Source organism: Mauremys mutica, chromosome 1, assembly GCF_020497125.1.
Source record: "Mauremys mutica isolate MM-2020 ecotype Southern chromosome 1, ASM2049712v1, whole genome shotgun sequence".
Classification (NCBI taxonomy): domain Eukaryota; kingdom Metazoa; phylum Chordata; order Testudines; family Geoemydidae; genus Mauremys; species Mauremys mutica.
Window position 1 is genome coordinate 102,075,789 of NC_059072.1, and position 16,224 is coordinate 102,092,012.

The 16,224-nt window shown below is 47.6% G+C and overlaps 1 protein-coding gene across 4 annotated transcripts in view; it reads right to left on the bottom strand.

The window, feature by feature from the left end:
- Positions 1 to 16,224, bottom strand: part of LOC123349886 (PARP1 binding protein) — a 116,143-nt gene that overhangs the window by 42,615 nt on the left and 57,304 nt on the right. Inside the window, exon 7 of one of the 4 annotated variants that reach the window (XM_044988200.1) lies at positions 1,538 to 2,056. The exons of the other annotated variants lie outside the window; for them this stretch is intronic. Coding sequence (XP_044844135.1) covers positions 1,993 to 2,056 — 64 coding nt within the window. The 3' untranslated portion in view covers positions 1,538 to 1,992. Of the gene's footprint in view, positions 1 to 1,537; positions 2,057 to 16,224 lie in introns of those variants that run through there. 4 annotated transcript variants of the gene reach the window in all.

Sequence of the window (16,224 nt, forward strand, 5' to 3'; positions counted from 1 at the left end):
CAGGGCCCCTCATGTTCAATTTGTAATTCTCCATTAGTGGGCAACATCCCAGTGATGCAGTGAGGTGAAGTGCCCTCCCAGTGAACCAGAGAGGGAAAGGGACAACTGCTAACCCACTACAAAAAGTTTAAGTATAATGCTTGGATGTAGCCAAAGGGAAACACCCATGTGGAGTCAGTCTGCCCACAAGTCATGGGCTATCTGATTTTAGACAGGAGAGTATATTTAAAAAAAAAAAATCTCCTAGATGGTGGGGAACCTTTGCTCCAAAAAACAGTCAGATTTAAGCGCATGAAATGGAAAATTCCAAAGAAAAAAGTCATCCAATGCAGTTAACAACAGGTAAGAGCAGAGCATTTCTGAAGAAAATTCTGTGTTTGAAGGATTTACACACTAGGAGTGCTAGCCAACTCTCTTGAAATTTCATGCCAAACTGCTTATTCCTTGCAGTGTTTAATTGGCATCTCCAGAAACAATGCTTACTGTCAATGAGAAATGTACTGTGATAACTGTAGTAAGGCCTATTCCATAAATATTGTAATCAACCTGAAGTACATAAGGTAGACAAACAGATGAAGGAACCACCTAAAGTTAGCAGTCTTTATTAGCTGGATTGAGTCCTCTAACTACAGAAATCCTGAATTTATGTAAAAAAGATTACATATTTCTCAAGCATTTAAATGAAGAATTTGGCTAATTCAAAATGAACAGAATTCCAATATTTATGTGTATACATTTCATCACAGGTTTATTGATATTTTTAGTTCTCCACAAATGTTTACCTACTTTACCTGATCCTTGATCACTCCACAGTTTTCATTCGGGGGGGTGGGGGAGGAGGGAGGAGCAGTAAAATCACATTCAATACTTCTTTTTTTCTTAGTCTGTACCTCATGCCAATTGACGATATTTGCTACTTGAAGTAAAGTTCATTTAATCTCTCTTTCTGCCTATGTTCCTCCCTCCTTTCCAGGAAAAGAGAGTTCCAGTTCCCCATCAGATATACAAATTCTAGCTGGAGCAATGAAAGGAAAAGTTTATTCATTCTTCAGCTAGAATTTATAAAAACAAGCCAAGGCATAAACTGCTAATCTAATGTGTGTGCAGATTATATTAAGACATTGTGACATAGTTTATTTCATTTTGAACCAAAGTACACTATAATAGAATACACTATGTTTTGAGATTTGGTTTTAGTCAAGGCTGGAATACAGTGCCCAAAGGTTGATTTTACCTCAATAGTTATATTTCATGAATGATTTAAAATTTATTACAGAAGGGTCAAACTACCAAAACTGCTGACTTTAGAGAATATGGCCTCTACCCAGTCCATGGAGGGAAAGGTATTATTTTAGCTACAATATTTACCCATATATAGATGCAGGTGGTTGATGAATAAGTTATTACAGTGGGAAACATGGTTAAGGGAATAGCAGCTTTTGCCCAAAATGACAATACACCCATCAAATATGACAAGGCCTGGGTTAAGGAAAACTAGTTTAACAAACAAGTTAGTTTTCATACTGAAAACGGATCTGGAATATTACCTCATAGTATTTGTTAAAGGGCTACTGTCAATAGGATAACATATATTTTATAGAAAAGAATGTAAATTTAACTGAGGCTTCAGTGACTCAAATAGTCACACTAGAGTGAATGCATGCATTCATATATAAATGCGGACAAATTCATGCTAACAGACAGAGACCTCTTTACAGCAGCCCCTTCTCTTCTGGTTCAGTGGAGGGAGAGTAGGTCATCTAACTGATCCATCAAAGACAGTTACTAGCTTCAGTCAGTGGTATGGAAAGTAAAACGAAAAAGAACCTGGAACTTCCCTTGAGATGCAAACTTGTAGCGTAAAATTTTTTCCTAGTCTAGAGGCACGCTTGAGGCAAGGTGGAGAAGAAAAAACACTTATGTAAGAGAGCTGAGGTCAGGGGTCTAGTCACATGTTGCTTTGAAATTGGAGTTTGCTGTATAGCCAGGAGCTCAAGGGTTGTGAGTCAGTGTTGCGGGAGAAGAATAGTCTGAACTTTGGCTAAGAGACACAAAGCTGGAATGGAGAATACGGAATGGTTAAAAAGCGCAGAACAAACAAACTATACATAATATGATGTAGTAGAAATTAGACCAAACTATAGTGTTTGTGAATTTGTATGGAAGAGGTTGCTGGTTAAGAAATGTGTAAATGTAAGTTGAAATTTGAATGTCTATTTAAACAACAGTACATAAATAAATGTATTAATCCATCACATCTACAACGACAGAAGAGCAATTCTACAATATCAAATACAAGGAAAAGTGAGTGCACATAGGTATGCAGAAAGTGCAGAAGTATTTTGACATGTTGCTGGTAAAGATGATCTAGGAAGTTGCTTCACATTTTGTAGTAAGAGAACAGTATATTTACATAAGAACATACGAACGGCCGTACCAGGTCAGACCAAAGGTCCATCTAGCCCAGTATCTGTCTACCGACAGTGGCCAATGCCAGGTGTCCCAGAGGGAGTGAACCTAACAGGCAATGATCAAGTGATCTCTCTCCTGCCATCCATCTCCATCCTCTGACAAACAGAGGCTAGGGACACCATTCCTTACCCATCCTGGCTAATAGCCATTAATGGACTTAACCACCATGAATTTATCCAGTTCTCTTTTAAACACTGTTATAGTCCTAGCCTTCACAACCTCCTCAGGTAAAAAGTTCCACAAGTTGACTGTGCGGTGCATGAAGAACTTCCTTTTATTTGTTTTAAACCTGCTGCCTATTAATTTCATTTGGTGACCCCTAGTGCTTCTATTATGGGAATAAGTAAATAACTTTTCCTTATCCACTTTCTCCACATCACTCATGATTTTATATACCTCTATCATATCCCCCCTTAGTCTCCTCTTTTCCAAGCTGAAATTGTAAGTTGTCCGTTTTTTCCCCAAGATTGCCCTGAGATTTTAAACACAGTCCTAGGTGAATATAGTCCTAAAATCCTGGACATCTCACTGACCAAAGAAGACTTCCCTCTGTACCACAAGAGGACAGTGTACAGACCACTTGGAAGACATGTTGCTGGTTCCCACACCCACCACTCACTCCTGTCTCAGCCATACCATGCTCAGAAGACAGAAGAAGAGGGCATCTTAGGCCTGGTCTACACTAGGACTTTAATTCGAATTTAGCAGCGTTAATTCGAACTAACCGCTCAACCGTCTACACTAGAAAGCCATTTAATTCGAACTAGAGGGCTCTTTAGTTCGAATTTGGTACTCCACCCCGACAGGTGGAGTAACGCTAAATTCGACATGGCTAGCTCGAATTAGGCTAGGTGTGGATGCAAATCGAACTTAGTAGCTCCGGGAGCTATCCCACACTGCACCACTCTGTTGACGCTCTGGACAGCAGTCCGAGCTTCGATGCTCTGAACAGCCACACAGGAAACAACCCGGGAAAATTTGAATTCCTTTTCCTGTCTGGACAGTTAGAATCTCATTTCGTGGTTGGACATCGGGGCGAGCTCAGCAGCACCGGCAGCAATGCAGAGCTCTCCAGCAGAGGAGTTCATGTAATCTCTGAATAGAAAGAGGGACCCGGCATAGACTGACAGGGAACTCTTGGATCTGATCGGTGTGTGGGGCGAGGAGTCTGTGCTTTCGGAGCTGCGCTCCAACAAACGGAATGCAAAGACCTACGAGAAGGTCTCCAAAGCCATGATCCAGACAGAGGATACAGCCGTCATGCAACGCATCGCCGCGTGAAAACCAAGGACCCCAGACAAGGCTACCAAAAAATCAAAGCGGCAAACGGACGCTACGGAGCCTGCCACCACTGCCCCACCAGTGACCGTGGACTCTGACGATGGGACAGTGTCGACAGCCAGTTCCTCGGTGATGTTCGCGGACGGGGAAGATGAGGAAGGGTTTGTGGAGGACGAGGCAGGCGAGAGCGCTTACAACGCTGGTTTCCCCGACAGCCAGGATCTATTCATCACCGTCACGGAGATCCCCCAACAACCCTCCCCGGCCATTAACCCGGACCCTGAATCAGGGGAAGGAGCAGTCGGTAAGTGCTTTAACCATGTTAACTTTTATTCTTAATATAACAGGAATCTTAACTGTGTGAAAAGGAGGACTCTCTATATATGGGGATAGAACAGAAATCATCCTTGGAGATCTCCACGAAGCTCTCCTTGCGTTAATCGAAAAGCATCAGCAGGAGGTTCCTGAGGAGAGCTGCCTTATTGGGTGCTCCGTGGTAGCACAGTTTTCCGCGCGAGGCTTTCATGAGGTACTCAGGGAGCACTGCCTCCCCGAGCACGGCTGCATCGGGCCCTGGTTCGTGCTAGCTTTCACGCAGCATGCACTCTCTATCTCCTTCAGTGACCCTCCTCAGGGTGATTTCGCTCGGAGAATCCTGCATCTAATTAGGTTAATTACTGTAATTTTACGCCTGGTCCAAAGTATTTTTAAAAAATCTACGGACAGACGGCATAGCACAGACTCAGCACGCAGCTGCGTGACGAGCGTAACTGAAAGCCAAAGAATATAATGGACGCTCATGGAGGGAGGGGGGAATGAGGACGCAAGGTATCCCACAGTTCCTGCTGTCTCTGAAAAGTATTTGCATTCTTGGATGAGCTCCAAATGCTTCTAGGGTCAAACACAGTATCTGCGGTGGGTCAGGGCATAGTTCGGCAATTTGCGCACACACCCCACCCACCACCAGAAGTGAAAACAATCCTCTGTTGACTCTTTTACATGTCACCCTATCTTTACTGAATGCTGCAGATAGACGCGATGGTGCAGCACTCAACACCAACATCCTTGCTCCCCCCACGCTATGGATGGCTGATGGTACAAAATGATGGAAATCCATCCTCATCATCAGCCTATTGGCACATGGGGCAGTGCAAAAGGGCTGGTAACCATGCCGACTAGCATCAGTAAGGTCGATCAAGGGCGCCTGTCCCTAATTTTTGATGGCAGATGGTGCAATATGGCTGGTAACCGTCCTCATCATTGCAACAGGGGGCTGAGCTCCATCAGCCCCCACCCTTCATTGTAAATAAAAGATTCAATTGCCCCTGGACTAGCAGAGGGATGATGGGCTCCTTCATCCACACTCCTTAATGTCCTGCCTGGACTATCATTGCAGCTGGAGGCTTCCTTCCACTCATTTCTCACAAACAAGTCACTGTGTCTTATTCCTGCATTCTTTATTACTTCATCACACAAGTGTTGGGACAATGGTATGGTAGCCCAGGAAGGCTGGGGTAAGAACGGAATGAACAGGTGGTGTTGTTGCAGGAGCACCCCCTGTGAATAGCATACAGATCATAATTTCTGCAGGATCTGACACAGAGCAGCTGTGCTCTCTGGTTCTATGATACAGTGGTTATCTAGTACACTTGCCTATATTCTAGGCAGGACTGATTCTATTTTTAGATACCAAAAAGGAGGGATTGACTCAGGGAGTCATTCCCAATTTTTGCTTTTGCGCCCCTGGCTGCTCGGCCAGGGGCACTTATGACAGCACCAAATGGGGCAGTGCAAAAGGACAGGTAACCATGCCCATCTTATTACCATCTTATTACCAATTTATGGTATGGTAGATGGTACAATATGGCTGGTAACCATCTCTGCTGTCATGCAAAAGCAAAAGCATGCTGCTGTGTAGCGCTGCTGGCCCGCCTCTGTCAGCGGCATCTAGTACACATACGGTGACATACACAAAAGGCAAAACAGTGTCCATGGTTGCCACGCTATGGCATATGCCAGGGCAATTCTGGGAAAACGGGCTTGAAATGATTGTCTGCCGTTGCTTTCCCGGAGGAAGGAATGACTGGCGACATTTACCCAGAATCCACCGCGAAAATGATTTCTGCCCCAGCAGGCACAGGGGTCTCAACCCAGAATTCACAGAGACAGCCTAGACTCAGTTAATTGTTCGCAAAAATGTATCTTTGCAAGGAATTCACTCTCTGTTTCCCATCTCACAGCTTCCACTGTCTCCAGACATGCCACAGCATCCCCCTCGCAGAGGCTGGCGAAGATTAGGCGGCGAAAGAAAAAGACAAGGGACAAGATGTTCGAGGAACGTATGGGCTGCTACCTAGCAGAGGCGGACCAGCAGAGCCAGTGGAGGGAGACCATCTCTCTGTGCCAGCGCTCAGACAGCGAACGGGAGGAGAGGTGGCGTGAGGAAGACAACCAGGCGACTGAAACAATGCTTGGACTAGTGAGGGAGCAAACGGACACGCTCAGGCGCCTTGTGGATGTTCTGCAGGACCGCAGGAGGACAGAGCCCCCCTGCAGTGTATCTGCAACCGCCGTCCCCCGCCACAAAGTCCCATACCCCCCTCACCGAAAATAATCAGGAGGAGGGGCGGCCGGGGACGTGAATACTGTCACTGCACCACAGCACAGTGCTCAAGTACCCAAAAGCTCTCATACCCTACAGTTGCCGAAGTCCTTCACTTCCAGACTCACAGTAGTCCCAATCCCAGTCCCATCCCCTAACTGTCTACTTAATTAATAAAAATGATTTGCTGTTAATTACTGTTTCCGTTATGTTTTTTCAAAGAAGACTGTGTTCGAATGGGGGGCGTGGGGAAGGGGGTGGTTAATTGCATAGGACAATCACCTTTCCCAGGGTACAGACACGGGGGCAGGATCAGCAGCGGGTCACACACACGGTGCAGTCAGTAGGCAACCTGGTCGGTTTTTGGAGGTGGTTTCCAGGATCTGTGTGGGCGGGGGAGATGTGACTTTGCAGCGGGGGAGGGCAGTTACAGATCTTATACAGCGGTCCTTGTCCTGGACCGCTGAGTCACGCAGCTGAGGAATCTGTATCCGTCCTCCTCCACCACAAGGTCACATATCCGCCCGCACACAGAATTCCATAAAGAGGGATGGCAGGCTCCGTTGAAAGAAGCCTTCCGGCACTGCGGACCTCTCTAGGAGCAGGAGCCTGTCATTCCTTGAGTTTAGAGGAGGTCTTTACATCACCGCACACCCTAGCCAGCACAGCCTGCGTCCCAGTTTCAACCCTTTCACGAAAAGTCATGAATAAAGAAACCTTTGTTAAGTAATAATGGGACATGTATTTTATTTTTACACGTGTGCTGGAAGTGGGGGTAACGGGGTGAACGGGGTATGTAACCGAAGAGGAGAGTCAACAGTAACTGTTTAAAGAAACAGGGGCAGGTTCAGCTTCTCTGTAAAGAAACTGAACAGTCACAGGTCACGCTGCTCGCTGCTATTTGAAGAGTTCCTTGTCGCTGTCCCAGGCGCCTGTATAGGGCTTCATGAGCAAGTGCATTAGCGGGCAGGCTGGGTCCCCGAGGATGACTATAGGCATCTGCACATCCACAACAGTTATTTCGTGGTCCGGGAAGAAACTACCTTCCTGCAGGCGTCTGAGCAGCCCACAGTTCCTGAAAACACACGCATCATGAACCTTGCCCGGCCACCCGACGTTGATGTTTGTAAAACGTCCCCTATGGTCCCCCAGTGCTTGCAGCACCATTGAAAAGTAGCCCAATTTCTCAGCAGCTGACTGTGGAAGACGTGGACGATAAAGAGCGAGGAGAAAACGGCGATGATCGCAGCGGGCTCCGTGCTTGCAGTGCTGTGGCGTCCGCGCTGTCACTGACCAGAAAAGTGCACGAACAGATTGTCCGCAGGCGCTTTCACGGAGGGAGGGAGGGAGGTTGTGATTGACGGTTCAATGACGACACTTACCCAAAACCACCCTCGACACATTTCTCCCCCCAGCAGGCATTGGGGGCTCTACCCAGCATTCCAATGGGCAGCGGGGAGTGCGGGAACTGTGGGATAGCTTCCCACAGTGCACCGCTTCAAAAGTCGACGCTGGCCCCGTGAATGTGGACTCAGAAATTCAAATTAGTGTATTTAGTATGGATACACAAATTCGACTTCATAAGGTCGAATCCACAAATTCGAACTAAGTTGATTCGAAATAGTCTTGTAGTGTAGACAAGGCCTTAGATAGTTCAGGGAGCAATCAGACATAGGCCTTGTACCTGCTCTGCCCACTGCCTTCTCCTCACGCCCCCAAAAAACCCTGCTGCTGACAGGCACACTTTTCCCCATAGTTCAGTGAAAACAAAAGGGAAGAAGAAAAGAGACAGAAGGAGGGGAAAAACAAAGAAAGGACAAGAAAACTGGAGAGAGATTTAAAAAGAAACAGTCAGAAAGAGGTGGGACACAAATGAGGAATACACAGAAAGGGTGTTTCACAGGCCAGATCATGGGCAGCCAGACCTAGTAGGCAAAGTCAAAGTCTGTAGTCATGAGACCGGAGTCAAGAGTCAGCTAGGTCTGGATTCTGGGAGGTGAGAAGCAGGAGACAAACTGGAGGTGGGGAACCACAAGTCAGATGTCAGGAGTCAAGCCAGCTCAGAATGACAGGAGATCAAGCTGGGGTAGCAGGAAAAGGTAGCAGGAACCACAAAGCACACAGTCTGGGGCAGGATGGAGCTCAGTTGTCTGACCTGCTGGCTGTACTTAACACAGCAGCAGGAATTGGAAGCTGTCAAATCACTCACTCTTGGACTCTGTCAGTTAGATCTCAGGGGAGGAGCCTGACACTGAGGCTGGGCTTCATGCGGCTCAGGTAAGCTACTACCAACAGACAGCCAGGTATTGGGTTAGAGTGTGGCTGATCCCAGCTTTGAGACCCCTGGATCATGACATCACCCTCTTCTGTAGGGGCGGGTACAGGGGATCCAGGTTTCTTAGGGTGGTTCCTGTGGAAGGCCTGAACCAGAGTGAGCACAAATGTTTTCAGCTAGCTCCTAAGTGTGTTTCTCCATGCCATAACCTTCCCAATAAACAGGTACCATAATTTGCCCTGCTTGATCTTAGTCAAGGATTTAATGTACAATGTATTCCTCCTGACCCTGTATTTGTGCCAATGAGGGCAGCAGCTGGGCTCTATGGGGAAAATGTGTTCTTTGTGTATGGTTTTAGAAGTGAGACAGACTACAGGGTGGATTCTAAGAGATCAAGGGAGCTGGAGCTTGAAGGTTACTGGGTTGATTTGTTGCTGAATCCAGGACTGTCCGTGAGGATATGTTCTGTTGAAACCTATACCTTTTGTCCTATAGGGTTGGTAGGGCCCTGTTGTTTATGTTTGTCCACATGACTTTTGTAGTCCTCTTTCGCCTTATCAAGATGTCCTTTCACTTCCTCTTGGATGTGATGGATATATTGTACGAGGTCTGAGGCAGATGGATTGGTCGAGGATGTGTGTAGTCATAGGTGAAATTAGGGGTAGTATTCATAGTTGATAAAGAAGGGGCTGTGGTTTGTGGAGGCACGGTCTGCATTATTGTACAAGAATTCTGCACAGGAAAACAGTGAAGACCAGTCATGCTGGCAGTGGTTGATGTAGCATAAGAGAAAAAGTTACTCACCTTGCAGTAACTGAGGTTCTTCGAGATGTGTGTGTCTGCGGGTGCTCCATTCTAGGTGACTGTGCATCCCAACGCCGTTGATTGGAGATCTTCAGTAGCAGTGCCTAGTCGGGACACACACACGCTCAGCTGGTGTATCGTGGTCTCGTTAAAATCTGCCTGAGTGTGCGCATCCTGCGCCCCCCTCAGTTCCTTCTCTACCATAGAGAAATCATAGTACTCCAAAGTAGAGGGGAGGAGGGCAAGGAGTGGAGCACCCACAGGGACACGCATCTCGAAGAACCTCAGTTACTGTAAGGTGAGTAACTTTCTCTTCTTCAAGTGCTGCCCCTGTGGGTGCTCCACTCTAGGTGAATGTGGAGCAGTACCCATTAAGGTTGGTGGGACTTTGGAGATGCAGCAGTGAGTACTGTATGACTTACTATAGTGTCTGCCATAGTATCCTGCGTGATAGCATAGTGTTTAGAAAAAATGTGTGTTCAGATGACCATGTAGCCGCTTTACAGATGTCAGGAATGGGTACATTATGTAGGAAGGCAACGGATGTCGACATGGCTCAAGTGGAATGAGTTCTAATGCCTTCGAGTGGTTGAATATTTTGGATGCGGTAACAGGATCTGATGCAGTCAGAGATCCATTTGGATAGGCGTTGCCTAGAGATAGCCGTACCTTTCGATCTTTCGGTAATGGAGACAAAGAGTCGCAGGGACTTACAAAATGGTTTACTCCTGTCTAAATAAAAGGTGATTGCTCGCCTGATGTCGAGAGCATGCAGAGTTGCCTCATCCAGAGTCTTGTGAGGTTTGGGATAGAAAGTAGGTAAGTATATTGGTTGGTTAAGGTGGAAGGTGGACACCCCCTTAGGGAGAAACTTAGGATGTGGTGTCAGAGTGACTTTGTCTTTGGAGAAGATTGTGTAGGGAGGATAGGCCATCAGAGTGCTTATTTCTCCTACTCTCCTTGCTGACGTTATTGCAACTAAGAAAGCTACCTTCATAGACATATGAAGAAGAGAGAAGGTAGCCAAGGGCTCAAATGGAGGTTTCATGAGACCACGAAGAAAAAAGTTAAGATTCCATGTAGCTGCCATTGGATACATTTCTGGGTAGAGATTTTGTAGACCCGTGATAAATCGTTTTATGGTGGGGTGGGTAAAGAGTGAGTAGCCTTCTAACAAGTCATGGAAAGTGGTAAGTGCCGCCAGGTGTGCTTTGATGAAACTGAGCGAGAGTCCATCCGGTTTCAATTTTAGAAAGTAGTCTAAGATGTTAGGTAGGGTTACCGTATGGCCATTAAGTGATTATGTGAGCACCAGAGTGAGAAATGTTTCCACTTCTGCAGGTAAGTTTTACGAGTGGAGTTTTTTCTACTGTGCAGGAGGACATATAGAACTTGCGCGGAATAAGCTAGTTTGTGGGTTTGGAACCATGAAGAAACCACACTTTCAGGTGGAACTTCTGGAGCTAAGGGTGAAGAACCCATCCATTGTCCTGGGAAAGCAGATCTGATCTCCTGGGGAGAGTGTCCATGAATGACGGGAGGACATGCAGAGTAGGTATGGATACCACGTCTGTTTCGGCCAAGCTGGGGCAATAAGTATGACCCGGGTCTTATCGTCTCTGATCTTGCAAAGAACCCTGTGTAGCAGAGGGATTGGTGGGGAAGGTGTACAGGAGATAGTTGTTCCACAGGATGAGGAACGCATCTCCTAGGGATGCAGTCCTGAGTCCCACTCTGGAACAAAATAGATGACATTTTCAATTCTGGGTTGTGGCAAAGAGGTCTATTGACGGGGTGCCCCAGAGGGAGATGAGCTGTAGAAGTATTGCGGGGTGCAGTTCCCATTCGTGTTCTGTCAAGAAGTGCCTGCTGAGTGCATCGGCAGTGTTGTGGCAGCCAGGTACGAAGCAATGATTTGTATGTGATGTTGTATGCACCAATTCCATAGCTGGATGGCTTCCATGCATAGGGAATGTGATCGGGCTCCCCCTCATCTGTTGATGTAGAACGTACATGTTGTGTTGTTTGTTAGGATCTGAATAGATTTGTTCTTTATGAGGGGAAGAAAGTGAAGGCACGCTCGCCTCACTGCTCTGAGTTCTAAGAGATTTATGTGTAGGCGCGTCTCTGACGCAGACCAGCAACCTTGTGCCCTGTGTCCCCCTAGATATGCAACCCAACCAATTAGGGAAGCATCCGTGGTGAGCATGAGCGTTGGGGATCGTTGATGGAAGGGTACGTCCGTGCAGAGGTTTTCTGGTCTTGTCCACCATTGTAGAGAAGCTAGAACATTGGCTGGAGGAGTTAGCAGCATACCTAAGGTGTGTCTCTTGGGTTTGAAGTTGGAATTGAGCCAGCCCTGAAGACATCTGTGTAGCCTGGAGTACTTGACCACGAAGGTGGTGGCTGCCATGTGACCAAGGAGCTGTAGACAAATTCTTGCCTATACCCTGGGATGAACAGAGAGCATGCGTATGAGCTGTGTGATAGCTAGGAATCTGTGATGTGGGAGTGAGGCTCTGGTTCAGATTGAGTCCAGATGAGCTCCAATGAACTCGATCTGATATGTAGGTGTCAGGGTGGATTTCTGGACATTTATTTGGAGGCCTAGGCTGTGGAAGAGGGAGATGGCAAAATAGGTAGCTTGTAGTGTCTCGCCATAGGAGTTGCCCTTGATGAGGCAATCGTCTAGGTAAAGGAAAAGCGTGATCCCATGTCTGTGGAGGTGAGCCACAACTATGGCTAGAGTCTTGGAAAATGCTCTCAGCGCTGTGGAGAGTCCAAAAGGAAGAACTCTGTATTAAAAATGGTTGTGTCTGATTGTGAATCGTAGGAAGCGTCTGTGGGCTGGATGAATTGATATATGAAAATAAGCATCCTGTAGGTCAAGGGCTGTATACCAGTCCCCTTGATCTAGTGCAGGTATTATTGTGCCCAGTGTGACCATCTTGAATCTTTGTATCCTCACGAATTTGTTAAAGTTGGCACAGGTCTAGCATAGGCCTCCATCCCCCAGTCTTTTTCTGGGCCAGAAAGTAATGGAAATAGAACCCTTCCCCCCAATGTTGTGTCAGCACAGGTTCCACTGCGCCTAGTTGTAGAAGCTGAGCCACTTCTGCGCAAAGTAAGCACTCATGAGAAGGGTCCCTGAAGAGGGACAGGGAAGGGGGAAGGGTAGGATATAAAAGGGATGGAGTAACCAGACTGAACTATTTCAAGGATCCAACGGTCCTGCATAATCTGCGGCCAGACAGTTGGAAACCCTGGAGGCGGTGGTCAAATGGGCAAGTAGATGGTGGAATCAAGGGGTGGTCATGCAGACCCTCGACCAACGCTTCAAAATTGTTGTTTATTTCCCGATGGGTGGAAGGTAGTTGCTTGTGCTTGATTCTGTCTGCGCTTAGGAGGTTTAGCACGATTCCTGGTTACATTGTATGGTTTGGATTGAGGCCGGTAATACTGTTGTGTGCGTGGTCTTTGATAAGGTTGGTAGCGTCGTCTCCTGGGAAGGGATGGGTGAATGCCCAGGGTGCGCAGTGTCGCTCTAGAATCTTTCATGGTGTGAAGGACTTCATCTTTTTTGTGGAAAAGAGCTTTTCCTTATCAAAGGGGAGGTCCTCCACTTTGGTCTGCAGGTCTTTAGGGATGCCAGATGCAGAGAGCCATGAAGATCTGCACATAAACCACAGCAGCTGCAGTAGTACGGGCCGCTGTGTCTGCTGTCTTTAGAGATGCTTGTAGGGCCATTCTTGAAATCAATTGGCCCTCAGCAAGGACTGACTTGAAATCTGCTCTCCTATCCTCTGGAATATAGGAGGCAAATTCATAAATTTTATTGTAATTATCGAAGTCATAGCTTGCAAGGAGGGCAGAATAGTTAGCAATTCTGAATTGTAGAGTGGAGGACGTATAAACCTTGCGACCCAAGACGTCAAGGCATTTAAGGTCCTTGTCTTGCGGGGTGGGTTGACAGTGTGGCTGTTTCATCCTTTGTGCAACTGCATCCATAACAACAGAGTTCGGTTGTGGATGAGAAAATAAAAAGTCAGCATCCTTAGCGGGAACTTAGTATTTACGTTCAGCCTTTTTGGAAGTTGGTAAGAGAGAGGCTGGAGTCTGCCAGAGAATGTCAGCTGGTTCCAGGAGTGCATCATTTATGGGGAGCACAATCCTAGAGGGCGCAGAGGGTTGGAGGATTTTGAGGAGTCTGTGTTGTGTCTCCTGAACCTCTTCTAAGGGGATGTCTTGGCTGAGTGCCACTCTCTTGAAAAGTTCTTGAAATGGTTTACAGTCGTCCACGTTCTGCAGAGACAGAGGGAAGAGGGCTCCGTCTGGAGTTGATCGAGAGTTAGGGGTCGGTGAGTCAGGATATGGTCCGTAGCTCACATTCTCGGGGGCGAGGGGCATTCAGCCACTCTAGAAGTAGACAGAGCTGGAGATCGAGGCGCAGAAGGAGGTAGAGGTTCGGTGGAAGGGGCTTGAGGGTGAGTGGCAGTAGGAGGTGGCCAAGGGTACCACTGAGGCCAAGGCATAGGGTAGGAGAACCCAGGCTCTGCCCATTGGGGAGGGGGAAGGGGGACAAAATAGGGAAACTGAAGCTGGTGGTTGTGAGCCTTGACCTGAGGTGGAAAAGGTTATGGTGAAGGAGGCGGCGCAGGTGGGGAGAACTCCACCTGCTGCTGCATATCAGGTTCACTGTCAGTAAAGGTAGCCAGGTCAGGTGGGGAGAGCGGCTGTTCAAAAAGTGAGCCCTGTGTATCCAGGAGCGGGGAATTAGATTCAGGTGCCACTGAAAGGTCACATTGACTGAGAAACTGTTGCTCCTACTCCCTGGGCTGCACTGAGCATGATCTGCACTCAGGCGCACTACTGAGTTTGAGTTTTTCCGGTGCCGCGGGTCGCTTGGAGGTGCCCTGTAGGAGGTCCACTGCCGGTACTGGAGCAGCAGGCAGGCTCAGTGCCGATGTTCTTTTCGGCACTGGGGAAGAGTGCACTGTTGGCACCGTGTCTGTTTTCGGTGCTGAGCGGACTGGTGCTGAGGAGACCTTCCTGGTACGGGAGATCAGGTCCCTGCCTCTGTGCTCCGCGGGAGCTGTGGCTAAGGCGTTGTGACAGCCTGAGGCTCCTGCCTTCTGCACTGTCAATACAGAGGGTAAGGATCTTGCGGGAGACCCTTTACCCTTGTTAAAGTCTCTCCTCGGAGACAGTTGCGCTTCTTGCCTCTGCTCCTGAGAGGGTGAAGCCATGCTCCCAATTGGTTCAGATGTGGCTGGGGAGCGTGAGGGAGAGGGTTTCACTTTCCCCATCTCCGAAGGCGGCTGTAGAGATATTTCCATTAATAGTATTTTAAGCCGCAGGTCCCTGTCACGACGAGCCCTGGTCTTGAGGCTCGTACCGTAGAGGCACTTTACGGGAACGTGTGTTTTGCCGAGGAATTTCATACAGCGTGAGTGCCCATCAGACCTTGGCATGGAGTCCTGACAGGAAACACACTTCTTAAATCCTGAAGTCCCCGGCATTATGAATTAGAAATGGCAGGGGAGAGTGTCTCAGTGGGAGGACAAGCCTAAGGTGAAAAAGTTTTGGGTTTTTTTTTTAAATTAACTAAATTATGTAACTATTCTAATGGAAGGGAAACTACTGGGATGTTACTAACAACTATTCCTATGTTCTTTGCAACTGTTTCCTAGAGAGACCAAGCAAGAGAATCAGCACTGCCCCGAGTCCTGTCTTCAGCCGAGGACAGTTGAGAAGGAACTGAGAGGGGGGCGGGACGCGTGCACTCAGGCAGATTTTAACAAGACTGCAAGATGCCAGCTGAGTGCGTGCGTCCCGATCAGGCACTGCTACTGAAGATCTCTGATCAACGGCGCCGGGACGCACCATCAGCTAGAGTGGAGCACCCACAGGGACAGCACTCAAAGAAGAAATATTGTTGGAAGATTGTTGGTCGACTGTATTTGATCATTTGGTTGACAGGCGTGTGTGTGGCCTCCTAATAAACATAGGCCCTCATGCTAGAAGTGGGCAATAAACTGTGACCCCAATTGCAGATGCCATGACTTGGGAGGCCACAAAGATGGACTACGTTGTTTATCCAGAGCTGGACTCTTTTCCCAGTGGAGCGTAAACCTACGCAGGGAATTAACTAAACCATCTTAGCAACGCAAATCCACCAACTACAAACAGGATAGTCATAAAACCACTGGACTCTGGTAGTTCCATTACAAAGTCCACGGAAATGGCCTCTGAGGACCAAGATGGGGTGTCTAAAGACTGGAGAAGGCTGCAGGGTTTCTGACATGGGATATTGGTGTGGGCACAAACCTTGCAGGAAGCTACAAATGTCTCTCTCATGGGGCACATTCAGGGCCAGCAGAAGAAATGGGACATTAATTGTTGGATTTTAAATCACCCTAAACATCCTGTCAAAGTAGCATCATGGCACAGTTGAAGAACTGCTAATCACAGGTCCGGAGGGAACACAGAGGCATGTGATCCCTTCCTGGGTGTTGTGCATTTCTTTGTTGATAATAGCCAACACACTGGGCACAATTTCAGACACAGAGGCAGAGTGTAGACAGGTCCTAGCAGCCAGTTGTATTAAGGAAGTTATGGGACTTGAAAATGTGAGCTGGTTCTGGACTGGAGTCTCATGGGTCAGAGCCGTATCTTTAGGACAGCCATTGGCACTACCATTCCTGGCTCCAAGGCTGTAGGTAAAAGGTAAAGTTGAACTGAGAGAAGAATAGGGCCCACCGGAGCAGTTGTTGGTGTAGGGCCAAGGCCA